This window comes from Neoarius graeffei, chromosome 26 (assembly GCF_027579695.1).
Source record: "Neoarius graeffei isolate fNeoGra1 chromosome 26, fNeoGra1.pri, whole genome shotgun sequence".
Classification (NCBI taxonomy): Eukaryota; Metazoa; Chordata; class Actinopteri; order Siluriformes; family Ariidae; genus Neoarius; species Neoarius graeffei.
Genome location: NC_083594.1, coordinates 45,277,173 through 45,296,744, shown reverse-complemented (window position 1 = coordinate 45,296,744; position 19,572 = coordinate 45,277,173). Strand labels below are relative to the sequence as shown.

Below are 19,572 nucleotides of genomic sequence, written 5' to 3'. Positions count from 1 at the left end.
TTAATTTTACATCATGGATTGCGATAACAACAGTGTTCACAGCGAAAGCGAGCTTTACTACCCTGAGGAAGAAGAAATAAAACATTTCAGGAGAAAGCTAAAAACCTCTAACTTGTTAACGCCGAGCAAAAACATGGCTGAATCCTGAATGACTCAATTTTGTATAAATAGGGGACTACATAGGCGGCAAAATGTAGTTTTTTTTCCTGCCATGGAAGTGCACTTGTATACTGAGGAGGAAGCCATTTGCATTACAGCCGTGAATGAGGATTCAAAATGGCGGCTCGGCTCGGTTTTCCCTTTCGGGCGCTCTCGTTTTCTGTTAGAATTTGGTAAAGAAAAAAATATATTATTTACCAGCTTAAGGTCGGTCCTTATGGTGAAATACCGTGACCTCGGCCTTGAATACTGACCTCAGCCCAGAGGACCTCGGTCAGTACTTTCAAGACCTCAGTCACAGTATTTCACCATACGGACCTCCCAGCTGGTGAATAACATATTACATATTTTACTCCAAGCTTTACAAATGTGGGTAAATAATTATTGTTGGATAAGTGAATGAAATAATGAAAAGTTTTTTTTTTTAATTTGACAAAATGAATAGGAAAATAAATGTTGCATATTTTGGGGAATTTAATTTTTCTCCATTTAATTTATCAAAAATATTGGTTTTTTTTTTTTTTTTTTTTTGGGGGGGGGGGGGGGGGTTGAATCGTGAGCCCAACATCATGAAATCAAGAAAGTCGTTAAATTGGCAAATACGACTGTGAAACTCAAGTGTGCTGGTTGAACTTTTAACAAAAAAAACAAAAAAAAAAAAACTTGTAAATGTTCTTTAAAAAGTCAGCATATCAGACGCTCGCTGGCAGTGCTGTGAAAACTGTCCATGCAGACGCTCATCAAAGTTTCCAAATCTGTCATTGCTTAACTCTGGAATATTTTCTATCGTTAAAACCTTATAATTTCTGCTTTCCAAAGAAATTGAACTCAGTACTGAACTGTTCAGTACTTCGGGAGTAACGGCAGGTCGAAGTTGGTACAATGGAGTAAAAACTCTGCTCGCAGGACGTCGGGAAACTGCCGGTGCTTTTCTTTTTGAGTCACAGGAAAGCGGTCAAGATCTCTCTCTCTTCTGATCGGTTTCCGACTGGATTACTCGTCGATATCAATCAGATAACTTTTATAGCGATATTTTCTCGCTCTCACTGTTTCTGATGAAGTATTCAGCAAAATTTTCCGTCAGCTAGCTTTGTCACTTCCGACATAAACATACACTGCCATGGCCTTCTTGTCCCGGCAATGAAGTCCTAACCAATGAGTGAGCAGCTCGAAACTCTTCCCAGCCTAGAGGAGACAAACAAAAATGGTCTCATTGAATAACTCGATTTTTTCAGAACAGTAACCCTTTCATTTCTGAAGCAAATTTGATAGAGGCCAAATTAGAAAAGAATAATTATAATGAAATTATAAAAGAAATTCAAGATAACACTTCAAATGTTACGTTTGGGCCTTGAAGGCCTAAAAGGCCCTGACGGTTCCCCTCTGACCATTTACGCATGGCTTATGTTGGTTTGTCCAATTACTTTTGGAATCCTTTCTGATTGGTTGGGGGGGAATTCAACACATAAAAAGCGCTGAAATTCTTACATTTTTCCACCTGATTTGGATGTAAAAACCCTCAAATTAAAAGAAAGTAAAACATCTGCTATCTTATGGAATCAATTTTGTGCCAAAATGTTCACAGAATCCTTTTGAAATATCAAACAAAAACAATAAATCAAAATACAAAAAAAAAGTAAATTTTTTTAGACTGGCAAACAAATTATTCGTGTAATCGTGCAAAATATCAGTCTATTACTCTTCAGAAACCTTTTATTTTTGTTCCGCGTCTTTCTCAGTTTTGTTTGACGTAATTTATTTTGGTTGCGATTCCAGCTTTCTCGTTTGCGCTCCCTGACTTTTTGCTTGCAGTTTTGGCACAAACTTCACGTGTGGGTGGGCTGTCCAGGAATGCATTCCCATTGGCTAACTTGTGTTTGACTGACAGCTACACTCAGCGATTCCCCCGGGGACTGTTGCGGCCATTTCCTACTCGGATTCTGGCGGACTGTTTGACGAGTGACCGATCCATTGACGGTAAACAAGGATCGAGTGGACTTGTGTACTACTGCAACACATCTGTCCCGTACTTACACTTTGTTGAATTAATTCAATATCATAGTCGCCACCGAAGTCCACTCGATCCTTGTTTACCGTCAATGGATCGGTCACTCGTCAAACAGTCCGCCAGAATCCGAGTAGGGAATGGCTGAGCGTAGCTGTCAGTCAAACACAAGTTAGCCAATGGGAATGCATTCCTGGACAGCCCACCCACACGTGAAGTTTGTGCCAAAACTGCAAGCAAAAAGTCAGGGAGCGCAAACGAGAAAGCTGGAATCGCAACCAAAATAAATTACGTCAAACAAAACTGAGAAAGACGCGGAACAAAAATAAAAGGTTTCTGAAGAGTAATAGACTGATATTTTGCACGATTACACGAATAATCTGTTTGCCAGTCTAAAAAAAAAAAATTGTCTTTTTATTTTTTTTAAATTGATTTATCGTTTTTGTTTGATATTTCAAAAGTATTGTATGAACATTTCGGCACAAAATTGATTCCATACTATCTGAGCTCAAGTCTTCCACCTGCAAATACAGGGCCTTCTAATTTAAAAAAAAAAAAAAACTTTCAAATGAAACCAGAATCCACAGATAGAGGCATCTGTTTCAGTCGTTCACTTTCCTGAAACAGACGCACTGTAACTTCCTCCACATTAGTTTACCGTATTTACTTTGCTGTCTTTATGAGGACCACATCACGTTCATATTCCTACTTCATGGGGACTTCTGGGCCGACAGCATATCTCGCCTAAAGGTCACGTGAACTTCACTTGTGAAATTACACACATGGCTTTGAGGCACTTTGAGGGGGGAGTTATGAACTAAAAACTTTCATTTCTAAGTAAAATCTATGTACTAAAGGGAAAAAAGGTGTATCCTTTACTGTAAAACACCAACAACAAGGAAAGGTAGTCCCTTTTCAGTCCCTTTTTTCTGCACCTTTTATGGAGTTTTTGCATGTGGACTATTTCAGATGATCACACCTTGTTTGTTCATGATGTCAAAGGTGTTTACTTGAAGTCACGTGTAACTTCAGGCCATAACATCTGGAATCGCATCTTCACTGTTTTTGAAAACACACTTACTTTGCGAAGTATTGAGTTGCGTTGCTGACACATTACCGAACTTTAGTTCCTTGTTTGGGTTCCTGTTTCTCGTCTTTGATTCTGCCGAGTCTACAATGGCCTGTTTGCAGAGGTGGACAGTAACAAAGTACATTTACTTGAGTACACCGAGTATCTGTACTTGAGTATTTTTTTTATTTTATTTTTCTGGAAACTTATGACCAACTTCATTACATTTGAAAGACAAATATTTGAAAGAAAAACTTTCACTCCACTACATTTCTATCAAGGTCCTCGTTACTTTTTACTATGAAGCAGCTCTGAAAGTGGAGTTTTTTTTCTTTTCTAAAACGCGATTGTTTTTTCACAGGTGACACCGAGAGCTGATCAGTAATCGCTAGGGTCACGTCACGTCCATACTGTAGACTGAATAAAATCAAGTTAAATGATTTCTCAGCAGCGTTATTTAACACGATCAGTTGATGGCAGAATGGAAGGAGGCGGTTCTTCTGGAGAACGCACGCACTCATGGCCCACGAACCCATGTTTCAGTTTTCTGAAAGGATTAAAGATTCGTTTCGTTTTAAACGTTTGCTTTGTTTGCCAAAAACAAACCACACCACGGCCTACGACAACTCACCGTCCAACCCACGGAAGCATATTGAGGGATATAAACGTTATAAATGTATAAACTTCGTTGCAACCTTTCTTTCCAAAAGAAAGCTTGCAACCAAGTTGCCTGTGCTTTTAGAGCTAGCGATAACGTTGCAATAGCTATGCAGTCTGGTTAGTCAAAATGACTTTCTATGGATTTGCCCGCCAAGTTGCCATCGCCTTGTCCACGGCTAACGTTAACACATAGCTAGTTAACTTGGACACTGTTAGTTAGCATGTAAAAATGGAGTCACGCTAAGTTGAATAACGTTAACTTCTCAGAAGTCCTTTTAGAAATGTTTTAGCATAAGCTTTCCAAATAAACAAAACATAGAAATGTTTCTTTTCTAGTAGCGTTCGCTACGCAATAGGAGTTCGAGTTTGCTAGCATGTCAGGTGGAGTTTCACGGACTAGCTAGCTTAATGTTAAACCACCATGATGGCACAGCATGCGTTCATTTTGGGAATTCACATTTCTGTCTTTGGTAACGGCGTTAGGTTTTGTAAGCGTTGTGGCAATAATACAACAATGCGTTGACAGAAAATATACTTTTAATACTTAAGTATTTTTAAAAGCAAGTACTTCAGTACTTTAGCTTAAGTAAAAATTTGACTGGACAACTTTCACTTGTATCGGAGTAACATTTGAACAGTGGGATCTGTACTTTGACTTAATGAAGTTGGGTACTTCGTCCACCTCTGCCTGTTTGTGTCTCGCTCGACGTATTGCCCATTTCACCGTTTTATGATTTGGCCTGCCGTTCTGGATTGTCTTGACTTGAATTAATAAACACACCTTCTGCACTTACATCCATCTCTGACGGAATACTTCACACTCCCTGATAAAGAGAAGCACATTCATCTGTTCCTGAACATGACGTATGAACAAACTAGTGTTAATGGCGCCGAAACAGCCACCGTCAAATGGTGCGGTTGGAGTCTTGGACTCGACTCAAAATCTTCTTTCTGACTCAGACTTGAACACTGGGGACTCGAGGTTTAGTGACTCGACTACAACGCCGTGGGGATTTGTGCTCACTCAGCCACAAGAGCACTCGTGAGGTCAGGCAGTGATTTGGGGTGATGAAACCTGGGGTGCAGTCAGGGGCTCAGTGCAGGAGCTCTTCTACTCCAGCTTTGTGAAACCAAGTCCACGTAACGCGCTCTTTCGTGTCCTGGAGATCCGTCTTCGGTGCCCTAAACTGATCTCCATTCTTAAAGCTCTTTACACCGGCACAATGGCCTGCATAAAAGGCGCCAACCACTATTTCAACACTTATGTCGGGTGTCGTCAAGGTGCTCTTCAAAGCCCAAGCATATTCAACGTGTAAATGGACTTGGTCATGAGATGTGCATACCATGAGATCCAAAGCCAATTCCCAGAGGCTGGAGCACGGATCGAGTTTGTTATACCGAATGAAGTGTCTCCCCGAGAACTTCGCACTAAGACATCATATGGTGTGACCACAATATTAGAACTCATGTACGCTGACGATATTGCAGTGTTCTCTGAGAACCTGGACGAGTTCAAGAAGATCTTAGAGATACATGACAACACTTTCTCGAGATTTGGTCTACAGATGTCATATAAGAAGACGGAGGCAATGGCCTTTAACGTTGACCAAAGTACACAATCTAGAACAAGCCTACTGACAGTAAACAATGTAGAAATAAAGAATGTGAGGCAGTTCTGCTATCTTGGCGATCTCATTACCAACACTGGGAAGTCACTGACATTTTTGCATCGGCGTTTGAAAAATGGATTGAACCGAAGCACTTGCTGACTGACCGCGAAATCCACCTCAACACTCGCATGAAGATCTTGACTACTTGTGTGCGGTCCCGCCTATTGTAGCGTGCAGACGGGAGAACTATCAGGTGCTGAACTCCAAAAACTGAATGCTGTCTGGAATGGATTCCTTCGAAAAAAGATCGCTGGGGGCTATGCAAGGAAAAACGCGCCACCCAAAGGCCAATGTAAGAAGGGAACTGACCCTGCATCCCTAGTTGACGGGGACTTGGATTGGGCCTTCAAGATCTCCAATATGAAGCTCCATCAAATTACCCAATCACGACCTATCGATGATTTTTGCCACATTCAGTATCTGAAGCATATAGCACACGTGTGCAGAATGGCTAACGACGCCATCCAGAAAGTTGTCTTGTTCAACAAGAGAAGGAACTGAAAGGAGGTTGAAGAAGTGCTTGGGGTCAACAAACATCAGGTCCTAAAAACTATGAACAATGGCCTTTAATGTTGACGAAAGCATACAATCTAGGACAAGCCTACTGACGGTAAACAATATAGAAATAAAAGAATGTGAGGCAGTTCCGTTATCTTGGCGATCTCATTACCAACACTGGGAAGTCATTGACGTTTTTGCATCTCAGGATTGCATCGCCGTTTGAAAAATGGATTGAGCTGAAGCACACGCTGACTGACCGCGAAACCCACCTCAACACTCGCATGAAGATCTTGACTACTTGTGTGCGGTCCCGCCTATTGTATCGTGCAGACAGGAGAACTATCAGGTGCTGAACTCCAAAAACTGAATGCTGTCTGGAATGGATTCCTTCGAAAAAAGATCGCTGGGGGCTATGCAAGGAAAAACGCGCCACCCAAAGGCCAATGTAAGAAGGGAACTGACCCTGCATCCCTAGTTGACGGGGACTTGGATTGGGCCTTCAAGATCTCCAATACGAAGCTCCATCAAATTACCCAATCACGACCTATTGATGATTTTTGCCACATTCAGTATCTGAAGCATATAGCACACGTGCAGAATGGCTAACGACGCCATCCAGAAAGTTGTCTTGTTCAACAAGAGAAGGAACTGAAAGGAGGTTGAAGAAGTGCTTGGGGTCGACAAACATCAAGTCCTAAAAACTATGAACAATGGCCTTTAATGTTGACGAAAGCATACAATCTAGGACAAGCCTACTGATGGTAAACAATATAGAAATAAAGAATGTGAGGCAGTTCCGCTATCTTGGCGATCTCATTACCAACACTGGGAAGTCATTGACGTTTTCGTATCTCAGGATTGCATCGCCGTTTGAAAAATGGATTGAGCTGAAGCACATGCTGACTGACCGCGAAATCCACCTCAACACTCGCATGAAGATCTTGACTACTTGTGTGCGGTCCCGCCTATTGTAGCGTGCAGACGGGAGAACTATCAGGTGCTGAACTCCAGAAACTGAACGCTGTCTGGAATGGATTCCTTCGAAAAAAGGTCACTGGGGGCTATGCAAGGAAAAACACGCCACCCAAAGGCCAATGTAAGAAGGGAACTGACCCTGCATCCCTAGTGTAAGGTTTTATTCCTTTGTAAGGATAAATAATTGTAAGTATTTATTCTTGACCAATAGTAATTTATTTTGTGACAAAATTGTAAGGATTTATTAATAATTCTAAAGGATTTATTCAGTTAAAAATGACCTTCTGGTCAGCCAGACATTGTTTAAAAATTCCATTTATGTCGTAAGGCTGTGTTCTATCTTAAGAACAGGCTGTGCGCAAGCAATGGCCTTTGATATCATAAGAACATTGCTATCATATATCATCAGAACATTTTGCTTATTGATCAGAAATGTGTCTGAACATCGCCAAGATTTCACTACACCTGAACATTCATCAGAACAGTGATGTAATTAAGACGTGACCTGCTCAAGGTTTCACTAGTCTCTGAAGCATGCAATGATGTCATACACACACACAGACAGATATCAAACAGTGATGTCACTTCATCCACACAGATAACACACATATAAAATCTCCTGTATTCTCTCGTCTCATGGGGGACTTGTGAATAAAGATTGCGAACTGCTTTGTGGGGTTGCTGTCTTTCTTTTGCGACTCACCCCCAGACGTCTGGGTGACACGGGGGGACTGACCTCGAGATGGTGAGGGCCAGAGGTGAAAAAACCTTTCAGTTTGGGGGCTCGTCCGGGATCTACTGACCAGGTAAGTCCGAGGGACTTCCGCCTGGTTGGTCAAAAAAAAAAAAAGTCAAAGTCCTCCCCACACCTTACAGTACCTGGTATTCCTAGGCAGTCTCCCACTCAAGTACTAACCAGGCCCAACCTGTATGTGGCGCATCGGGCGGCGCCGATCTCCGTTTCCATAGCCCTCGGCCTCTCGCCTATTACATAGCTAGGGTTACAGTGGGGGGCTAGTCCTCTGGTAACCACGAGAGTTTAACTCCCCAAGCACATCTGTATTGCAGCGTGCCTTGCCAGATGGTGGTAGGTACCATTTTTATGATGGTCTTTGGTATGACCCGACTGTGAATAGAACTCCCAATCTCCCGATCAAGAGGCGGACACGCTACCACTAGGCCACTAGTCGGTCCGCCTGGTTGGTAGTATCCGAAAACCCATTGATTATATAGATTACAGCTCTAAATAAATATTGAAGTTTTTTTTTTAAGAATCCGTATAACTTTATTTGTATGCCCGTATACTACGTTTATTGAATCAAATCCGTATAAAATACGGACACTCTGTATATTCATTTTAATCTCAACGAAAGCTTCACTGAATCGATTCTTTAGAACAAACTCGCATGCGTGTGAATCTTTGACTCTGACTCCGTTGATTCTTGACTCAGAATCTACGGAAACCTTATTTGTATTCCCGTTTTCAAATTGTAAACAATAATCACACTTTCATGCTGCATGAAATTAAAGTATGAACTTTCCTCAAACCATTACGTGTGCATGAACTCAAACAAATGCAGTCCTTGTGTCTGTATCGATTCGCTCGATTGAGTCATTTTTATGTTTCGTTTCGAAAACGATCCGAATCGTTTGTGAATCTCATCACTGTTACTGAAGGAGAGAGAGATCCTCCCTCACCTAGTTGACGGGGACTTGGATTGGGCCTTCAAGATCTCCAATACGAAGCTCCATCAAATTACCCAATCACGACCTATTGATGATTTTTGCCACATTCAGTATCTGAAGCATATAGCACACGTGTGGAGAATGGCTAACGACGCCATCCAGAAAGTTGTCTTGTTCGACAAGAGAAGGAACTGGAAGGAGGTTGAAGAACTGCTTGGGGTCGACAAACATCAGGCCCTAAAAACTATGACGAACAAACAAGACTTCGAGTGGATGCTGGAGACAAGGTTCTCCTGCTCCAAGCAGCCGCGCCACTAGGCCGATCTCATGCCAAGAGGGAAATGCCGACGATGATGGAGTCATTTCGCTTTGTGCACAGGGGCCTCGTCATGCTGCTCCAGCATACAACTGTATCCTAGACAACTGTATGCTTCCAACTTTGTCTCATGCATGGGCGTAGCGGACACGGGGTACGCGGGGGACATGTCCCCCGCACTTCCTGTATTTGTGCCCTCTGTCCCCCGCACTTTTTACAGCCATTCCAACCACTCAATTTATTTTTAACACGTGGAAACGCGTTTTTCTGAGCCGCCTCTAAACGCATCACGAGCAGGCGGAGCTAACGTGGCAAACAAACACCGCTGTCGTGTGTGATCAGAGACACTTTAGAAAATATTGTATGAGTATCTTTGGTGTGATTCAGATCTGGGCAGCGCTTCTGTATGTTCAGCAAACCAACCAAGAGGCTAAAGACTTTAGACAGTTTTTTCCAAACAAACCGTGTAAGTTGAGTAATGCTGTTGAATGTAGATAATGTTTAGCTAAAAGATGACAAATAGATGTCAATTTAGTTAGTGAAGCTAGCTAGCTAACTTAGAGGCGGTAGTAACTCGTTACATTTACTCGAGTAACTGTTTGGATAAATTGTACTCTTAAAGTGCTGATGACACGTTTTTGACATCTTTGGCGATGTTTTATAACATAAAAAGTAATTCCCGATGATCCATATATTAATTCACGAAGGCGCCTATTTTACAAGTTATGATAAAAAACGCAGCTATTTGGGCAAATTTGACAGGGCTGCAGCACCCAGGAGACGAAAGAGGAGGAGGAGCTATATGACATCAGCGAAAGAACCTTCCTCCTCACTTACCAGTTTGTTGTTGATGCGACAGGTGTTCAGTTTGTCATTATTAGTATTTTCATTATACACACACACATATATATATAAAAAATATAGTGTGTATATATATATATATATATATATATATATATATATATATACACACACACACACACACACAAGTTATTATGCCTTTGCGTTGTGTTGCCGGCTTTTGCTCCAAAACCCACAAGGATGGGGTAAGTTTATTCAAGTTTCCCAGAGATCCCGAGCTGCATGCGAAGTGGGTGAAGCAAGTCAGGCGCACTCGTGACAAGTGGGAGCCCTCACCAACATCCGTCCTGTGCTCTGAACACTTCGATTTGGATTGTTTTGACACCCTTCCCAGCTTAAAAGAATCTCTTGGGTGTTCAGTTCAGCACAAACGTGTGTTACTACTATCAGCAATCAGCAGTGCCTACACAGTGTTGCCAGATTGGGAGGTTTCCCGCCCAGTTGAGCGGTTTCAAGTGCATTTTGGTGGATTTTGAACATATTTTGGGCTGGAAAACTTCAGCAGTATCTGGCAATAGATACTGCTGAAGTTTTCCAGCCCAAAATATGTTCAAAACCCACCAAAATGCACTTGAAACCGCTCAACTGGGCGGGATTCCTCCCAATCTGGCAACACTGCCAGTATTCCGGAGGGGGTCTACTAGTAGCTATGCCGGATCCAAAGACAGTCCTCCCGTCAGAACATGTGTTGTGAAACGACATAAGATAAAGGTACGTAGAGCTATAGATTCTACATGATAATCATAAATGTAATCATAAAGTCGGCGTGATATCAGTCATGTATTTGCTTGTGAAAGCTTGCGGCTTTCATGTAACTGCCGCCTAGCAACGAGAGGCAAAGGGTAAAAGAGGGTAGGCCATCATAGATTCTATTCGGAAGAGATCAACACAATTCTAGACTCCCAGAAGAGGAAGAGCTAGCACTAGAGAGTTCACCGGCGTTTTCATGCGCCATTTCCACTGAGTAGAACCAGAGTAGAACAGCCAGTGAACCGCAGCGTGTTCTTCCACTGACGTCACAACATGGCCGCGAGCCACGGACCCAGTTTTCTTGCGCTGTGCAATTAAAAGTTGGATATTTGCGTAACAACAGCTTCTTTTCATGCAATTATAACAGAAATCTAACACGTTTGCCATGTTGTATAGTTTATTTAAGAAATTGCATTGAGTCATGTTCGTGTCATCAGCCCTTTAAGAGTTGTTTTGTTGCAAAATACGTTTTACTTTTACTTGAGTAATATCATTCTAAAGTAACGATACTCTTACTTGAGTAATGTTAATATTTTGGCTACTCTAAGATTACTCACTTCTGGGTAGAAAATAAGAAATATAAAATGTATTTGTGTTCCTTTGACTGTTATTTTTGTAAAGATTTAATTTATTTTTGTGGTAGTTAAAGTTTAAAGTACATGAATTTGCTGATTATTATTACTGTATTCCTAATTCTATTTCAAAATGTTGCTTTCCACATTTTTTTTTAATCTTTATTGCCACAATAGAAAGAGCAGGGTGAGAGAGGAGACAGTGGACCAGGGATGATTATGCAGGGTCATCGGTGAGAAGAGAATATAACTAGCTATGTCACTACTACCATTCTTTTTTTTTAAAGATTTTTTTGGGGCTTTTTTCACCTTTATTTATTGGATAGGACAGTGGAGAGACAGGGAGGGATTGGGAAATGACCTCGGGTCGGAATCGAACCCGGGTCCCCGGATTTATGGTATGGCGCCTTAGTCGACTGAGCCACGACACCCCACTACTCATCTTATCTCATTATCTCTAGCCGCTTTATCCCTCTACAGGGTCGCAGGCAAGCTGGAGCCTATCCCAGCTGACTACGGGCGAGAGGCGGGGTACACCCTGGACAAGTCGCCAGGTCATCACAGGGCTGACACATAGACACAGACAACCATTCACACTCACATTCACACCTACGGTCAATTTAGAGTCACCAGTTAACCTAACCTGCATGTCTTTGGACTGTGGGGGAAACCGGAGCACCCGGAGGAAACCCACGCGGACACGGGGAGAACATGCAAACTCCACACAGAAAGGCCCTTGCCGGCCCCGGGGCTCGAACCCAGGACCTTCTTGCTGTGAGGCGACAGCGCTAACCACTACACCACCGTGCCGCCCACCCCACTACTATTCTTAATTCTATTTATACATTTTACTATCTATATTATTGTAGGAGAAATTGTAACTGGCTAAAGAAAATGTACATAGGAAAATTATCTGGCTGTAGATGCTCCAGGGTCATTCTATGTCAACTCAACCAGAGTTTGGCAGCTTTAGATTTTTACCCTGTCCACACTAGGGATTTTGTACCGATACGATACTACTTTTGTATCGCAACACCTGTCCACACTAGCAACCCACAAATGTACGGGTTTCGTAGCGGTACAATAGCGCTTCGCTGTAGTGTGGACAGATGAAGCGGTTCTGTATCGATACAAATATAATGTGCATGCGCAAAGTCACACACCTCAATCGATGTCTTCGCTGAATAAAATAGTGAAGAACGGAGATTCGTTTTCTTTGTTTCTTTCTCAACTGCCGCGCGCGCTTTATACGATTCGACTGAATAAATGACCACCAGAAATACAGACTGTACATTGACAACAAAAAGCGCACACACGTTGTTTCGGAAGGAAGTTACTCGGTAACCACGGAAACATTTCGCGCACGCGCATTTCAACTACCGTGAAAGAAAACCGCAAACATTTCTCGCTAGTGTTGACAGATGCACTAAACTGTACCGGTATACCTTGTATCGATACAGTTATACGTACCACTTTCGTACCGGTACAAGTGTGAACACAGCTTTTGACTTTAGATTTTGATAGTATATCATTTTAAAGAACTAAAGTCGGTTCCCTGGTGCTGTTTGTGGTTCTTTAGCTGCTAAGGAGAGGTCAGGGGCATCACTAGGCCTTTTTTTTACTGGGGCACGTGCCCCAGTAAGAAAATGTTGAAAGATTTTCGTAACAAACTAGTTTCTTTGGCAGATCATTTATCTATTGTAAGTTATAGGACAGAGTGTGTTACAAACTTCTATCGCCTCTTCTTTCTAACTAATTTTCTGATTGGTCTGGGAGATTCTCACTGTAAACATAGTGTGCGTGCGGCGTGCCATGAGTCCATTTAGCCTACTGGAGAGATGAGTCTACTCTTTGGATGAGTCAGAGAACGGGCTCTGGATGAGTTAAGGTAGCGCAAAGTTTTTGCAACAAAACTAAGCAAACCATATTCTAACAAACCCATTAAACTACATCGAATTAAACTATGTTAAATTACTTTTCCAGATGGATATCAGACAATTCTTCTCACGAAGCAGAGACGGGGCAGGGAAACAGTGACAGATGAGGAGGAGGGTGAGAGAGGTAAGATTAAGGTTGTAGGCTATGTGCTAGTCAGTCATAACTAACCAGCTAAGTTTGTGAATCGTGAGAGTTGAGGTTGCATAATAGAAAACTTGAATCAAATACATAAAATTAGTTAGGTTATTCAGCTGTTCCATGAAATGTTTGGCAGGTTTACTCTATTGTCTTCCATATGCAGTATGTTTAAATAAACATCTTAATGCATTCTTGAACAGACTCTCCCTTTTTAACTTTACCAGTGGATGTATATCAGGAACGTTAAGGTGCTCTGTGTGTGTGTGTGTGTATGTGTGAGAGAGAGAGAGAGAGAGAGAGAGAGAGTGTGTGTGTGGGTTGGGGAGGGGCAGTGCCCCAGTAAAGCTTAATTCCTAGTGCCGCCCCTGGGAGAGGTGCATGAATGTGAGAGGATGATAAAATCACTCAATGGACCTCTGAACAATTTGCCCCCCTCACTTCTAAAATGATGGCTACGCCCCTGGCACGTATAGTATTAATATGATGATGGCTGGGTGTCCACAAACTTTTGGCCATATAATAAATGAGTGCAAATAATAATAATAAAGTTAGGGGCGGCATGGTGGTGTCGTGGTTAGCGCTGTCGTCTCACAGCAAGAGTTCGAGCCCCGTGGCCGGCGAGGGCCTTTCTGTGTGGAGTTTGCATGTTCTCCCCGTGTCCGCGTGGGTTTCCTCCGGGTGCTCCGGTTTCCCCCACAGTCCAAAGACATGCAGGTTAGGTTAACTGGTGACTCTAAATTGAGCGTAGGTGTGAATGTGAGTGTGAATGGTTGTCTGTGTCTATGTGTCAGCCCTGTGATGACCTGGCGACTTGTCCAGGGTGTACCCCGCCTTTCGCCCGTAGTCAGCTGGGATAGGCTCCAGCTTGCCTGCGACCCTGTAGAACAGGATAAAGCGGCTAGAGATAATGAGAAAAAAAAAAAAAAGTTAGCACACCTTCCTTCATGTCCCAACAGCCAGCCGCTGTGTCCGGGGATCAGGTCGTCGAGGCCCCTGCCTTCGACTGCCACCCAATCCACACTGCACCAATCCCCTACTGCTACCTCTGTGGGTGGTGAACCCACAGGAGGTCGGGCCCACATCACCTCTTCGGGCTGAGCCCGGCCGGGCCCCATGGGCAAAGGCCCGGCCACCAAGTGCTCGCATACGAGCCCCAACCCCGGGCCTGGCTCCAGGGTGGGGCCCCGGCTGCGTCATAGCGGGCGACGTCACGGTCCTTGATTTTTTCTCCATGGGGTTTTTGGTGAACTGCTCTTGGTCTGGCCTGTCACCTAGGACCTGTCTGCCTTGGGAAACCCTGACAGGGGCATAATGCCCCGACAACATAGCTCCTAGGATCATTCAAGCACACAAACCCCTCCACCACAATAAGGTGGCAGTTCTAGGAAGTTTCCTTCGCAGGGTGGCTGGGCGCTCCCTTAGAGATAGGGTGAGAAGCGCAGTCACTCAGGAGGAGCTCAGAGTAGAGCCGCTGCTCCTCCACATCGAGAGGAATCAGCTGAGGTGGCTCGGGCATCTTTTTCGGATGCCTCCTGGACGCCTCCCTGGGGAGGTGTTCCAGGCATGTCCCCCCGGGAAGAGGCCCCGGGAAAGACCCAGGACACGCTGTAGGGACTATGTCTCTCGGCTGGCCTGGGAACGCCTCAGTGTTCTTCCCGAGGAGCTGGCCAAGGTGTCTGGGGAAAGGGAAGTTTGGGCTACCATGCTTAGACTGCTGCCTCCGCGACCCGGTCCCAGATAAGCGGAAGAAGACGAGACGAGACCTTCCTTCATATTCAGGAGGACAAGCGTGCACGTGCGTGCGCGCACGCGTATTGCCGCATCCTCTATAGACCCTTCCCACGTGACGTCACGACAAACGCGGCCGCCATTTTGGACATGAACTACCAGTAGTCTACCACAGCCAACATCGAGGAACGACGGCGAAGCATCAAAAGGAATATAGCCATCAAAGAAAGTTTTTACTTTCAGCAAGACTTCCATCATGCCATTATATTGTTGTGCACCTGGATGTAGTAACCATCAACACACAAGGCAAGATTTATCATTTTATCGGATCCCGACAGATGCTGACCGACGGAGAAGATGGATGGTCTCTAAAATACTGGCAAAATGATGTTTATTGACATAGCAATCGTGTGTAACGGGAAGCATTTGCATATCGAAGTGTTGTGCTTACATCAAAGATAAAATAAACCGATATGACAACGACTGCTGCTGCCAGGTTGGGGACACAAACTAGTAGAAAGGAAGTGTGCCAACAGTGCCAACACACTTCCTTTGTGGTCGATTCTGCTTTAAGGTAAGATGCATTTAATTATTCGTCTGCTGTGGGTTTGGAATCGGTAGCCTGACCGATTCGTTCATGTTTGTGGTGCCATTTGTTTGTTGACGCGTGTTGAAATGGAAGATTGGTTGTTGACATGATTTCCAGTGATGCTTTGGTGCTGCTGTGGATCAGATGTGTTGAGTAGCCTGACTGTTTTTTTTTCTTGCGTGTGGTATCATTGTTGACGCGAGGTTGTTTTTTGAACATGCCAATGCGGACACGATTTCCCCTGATGAGTTATGACTTCAGACGCGATGCGTGTGTGGAGTCCGCGTGATGTGCGTAAGATAGGCTTCTCATGTGTTTGGAGATCCACGCTCTGAGACAAGCGCAAGCACCCCCCCCAAGGGAAAAAAAGGGACCCCCCCCCCCAAAATATCAGCATAGTTCGAACACTGGGTTGGAGAAAGTAATGGCAAATAGTGAGTGCACAAACCATAGAAGGTAAACTGTACACAGCGCCAGGGCAGTGTGATGGTATGTCTACTTTTAGATTGTGTTAGCTTATCAATGAACACACTCGTCACTCGACGAGTTTCACGTCTTTACGACGGATACTTAAATGTGTGTTAGGTATTATTGTTGCAGTCTAAGCAGTCATTGTAGCAGCTAGATGAGCGAGAACCGAAAGGGTCTGTGCCATAAACCGTTATTTCTTCATGTCCAAAATGGCGGTCGCGCTTACGAAGGTCACGTGAGTGAAAAGGGTCTATACCAGCAGCCGGTTTCACTAAAGTAGTTTAGACTGGTCTATGGGTTAAGATTGGTCTTAAGTTTCTTTATAGACCAGTCTAATGCAAGTAAGACAGTTTCACAAAAGTTAAGACTAATTTTTTAAGTCTAATTTTAGGCTTAAAAAGTAAGACACCCTCCCCCCAGTCTAATATGGGTCTAAGGGCTATATCACCATGGTAATAACTGAAATAGTGTGTGAATCAGTGTGTGTTGTTGTTGTTATTATTATTATTATTATTATTATTATTATTGTGTTGTTCTTGTTATTATTACTATTGTTATTATTATTACTATTGTTACTATTATTACTGGACATACTTTCTTAAATGAATAAAATTTAATTTAAAAAAAAGGCAAGCCATAAGTGCCATCAATGTCAATAACTACAAGAAAGCTTGAAATGTTAAGGCAGTGAAATGCAAGTATGTAATACACAAATTTAGGCTATTATAATCTAACTATAAAGTATTCAATAAAGAACAAACAGTGTAATGCCAGCTTATTCATTTTATTACTTATAAATAATATATAGTATATAAATAATATAAATATATCAATTCATTTATGCATATAATTACATCACCACTCATCACTTATCTCTCACTCTCACACACACACACACACACTACTACATCACTCCTCCATCTGCGCGAGTCTCTTCAATTTAAGTTGCAGTCGCTCCAAAAGGAAAGACTGCAACTTAAATTGAAGAGACTCGCGCAGATGGAGGAGTGATGTAGATAATAACGGCGACTCGCCTCCGTAGATCTCTATCACCATTTCGGTGGTGACTTTTAGTTTCTTCGCTTTCCCTCCTCCCGTTGGGGGTCCCGTTTTCCGCTTGTATATTTCCTTTTTTGCCTCTGGCACCATATTTTTAAACCTCTTCTGCACAGCTGACACGTCTCGTACCGCAGCGGGGTTAACGCTGTTCACCGCATCGGTGATTTTTTTCCACACCTCATGTTTCTTTTTTTTTTTTTAAAGATATTTTTTTGGGCTCTCTGCACCCCCATTGGATAGGACAGTGCAGAGACAGGAAACGAGCGGGAGAGAGAGAGACGGGAAGGGACCGGGAAACTACCTCGGGCCGGAACCGAACCCGGGTTGCCCGCATTCATGGCACGGCGCCCCAACCACCTGAGCCACGACGCCCCCTCATGTTTCTTTTTGTTGGTACACTCCTCATTGAATTTCCCCAACAAAACCCCTTTGTAGGAATTAAATTCTTCAAGAATGGCTAAATTCTCTGAGTGCGTGAACGGCACTGACCGGTTGCTGTCCGCCATTTTTTTTGTTTTGAAAAGAGTATTAAATTACCAACGATCCTTTGCGGCATAGTACGACTTAAGATAGTCAGAGCCTTAACTGCTTTGTGCGACAGTTTTTGTTAGACGTCTATGCCAAGTCCGACTATACCCTCTGTCTAAGTTATAGTCATAGTCTATCATATGGCCTTTTTCCACTACCCTTTTTCAGCTCACTTCAGCTCGCTTCAGCCCGACACGGCTCGCGTTTCGACTACCAAAAACCAGCACGACTCAGCTCGCTTCAGCCCTGCTTAGCCCCTAAAACTCGCACCGTTTTGGAGTGGGGCTGAAGCGAGCCAAACCGAGCCGAGTGGGGCTAGGGGCGTGAGCAGACACTCCCCTGTGCACTGATTGGTGAGGAGGAGTGTCCTCACACGCCCACACACGCCCCGCGAGCACGCTGGGATCTGTAAACACCGCAAACCCGGAAGAAGAAGAATTACGAGAATTTCTGAAGCCTTATGCGCCTCGCCTCGTCTATACGCTCTTGCCAGTATCTGTCCGCGTTGTCGGTGACAACAAGCCACAGCACCAAGACCAGCAACACTAACGACTCCATGTTTATTGTTTACTATCCGGGTCGTGAGACTACCGCTTAAAAGATCACTGATGTCACTGTTTGCGCCGCTTAACGACATCACCTGACGTCCACCCACTTTCGCTAACTCCACCCAATGTGTCCACCCACTTCCAGCCAGCACGGTTCAGCGCGGTTGTAGTCGAAATGCAACTCCAACAGCCCCGCTCAGCCCGACTCAGCACGGCACGGCTCAGCCCGACTTTGTAGTGGAAAAGCGGCATTAGTGAAACCGGACGCAGGGCTTTTCAAAGTGTGGGGTGCGCCTCCCCTAGGGGGCGCCAGAGTTCTTCAAGGGGGGCGCAACGTGAGGAAAAATACACCAGAATAAGTTACTATTGCGGACTCACTGTCTCAGCTAGCCTTTACCAGAGACAAAATGGATCGATTTTTAGTACCTAAAGCTACGGTGAGTGAGGAGACAGAGTCTGGGCCAAGCAAAAAAAGAAGGAAGGAAGGAAGTATGACCACGATTATTTAATAAGTTTGGATTTTCATGGACTGGATCTGAAGATGCTCCACTGCCACAGTGTGTTGTCTGCCAAGAGGTGATAGCTAACGATGCTAGGAGATGTTTAAAATAAGATGTTTTAAAAAAGCAGAGATGTTTAAAATGTGTGCAACAACCTTTTTTTTTTTAAATACGAATGGAACATTAAGTATAGCAACAACAAAAATTGTAAAGGGGGGCGCTGTTGTTTATTTGCTCTCTGGGGGGGCTGACTCTCCGACACTTTGAGAAGCCCTGCACTATACAGTTCCATCACTACAACTACCAAAACAAAAAGGGTTTCAGGAGCCGCTCCTCAGCGCTCACTGCGCACCGGGCTTCAGAAAAAGGAGTAAAACCGGTGCAAAAACAAACCAGGAACTCTCTGCTGAACTGCTGGAGCGCACGTGAAGTTGATTGTGGTGCGCCTGCGTTGAGTCTTACCGGTGAGCTTGTGAGGACTAAAGCGGCCGCCAGAGGAAGAAGCAAGCCGACTGTCATTTTGTGCGGCGGCGGCGGCTCCTGCAGCTCCTCCCGAACAGCCGCTAATTCCTCCGGGGAGAGTCGCGCGCTGGCTCAGCTCGGCTCGCGCCCCGACTGCAGGTGGAGTAACGGAGAGCCGCTCTTCATCACCGCCACACCCCGCCTACTGAAGCGCGCGCGTGGGGAAGAGCCGTGTGGAAAGCCAACGACGCCACAAACATGGACGCAAACAGCGCGCCTTTTGGCGGATGCCGCCTTTTTCACGGCTGTCTGGGGGACTTGTGTGAATCGCGCAGATCCGATCAGTTGTTTTTTTTTTTTTGGGGGGGGGCGTTGGAGTGTCTGATT

At 44.1% G+C, this 19,572-nt stretch overlaps 1 protein-coding gene across 1 annotated transcript in view; it reads right to left on the bottom strand.

Annotated features, from left to right (window-relative positions):
* Positions 1-19,317, bottom strand: part of LOC132874213 (cadherin-4-like) — a 362,483-nt gene extending 343,166 nt beyond the window's left edge. The window contains exon 1 of the mRNA XM_060910202.1: positions 19,186-19,317. Within this exon, the coding sequence (XP_060766185.1) occupies positions 19,186-19,242 (57 nt within the window). The 5' untranslated portion in view covers positions 19,243-19,317. The remainder of the gene's footprint in view (positions 1-19,185) is intronic.
* Between the last annotated feature and the right edge of the window lie 255 nt (positions 19,318-19,572).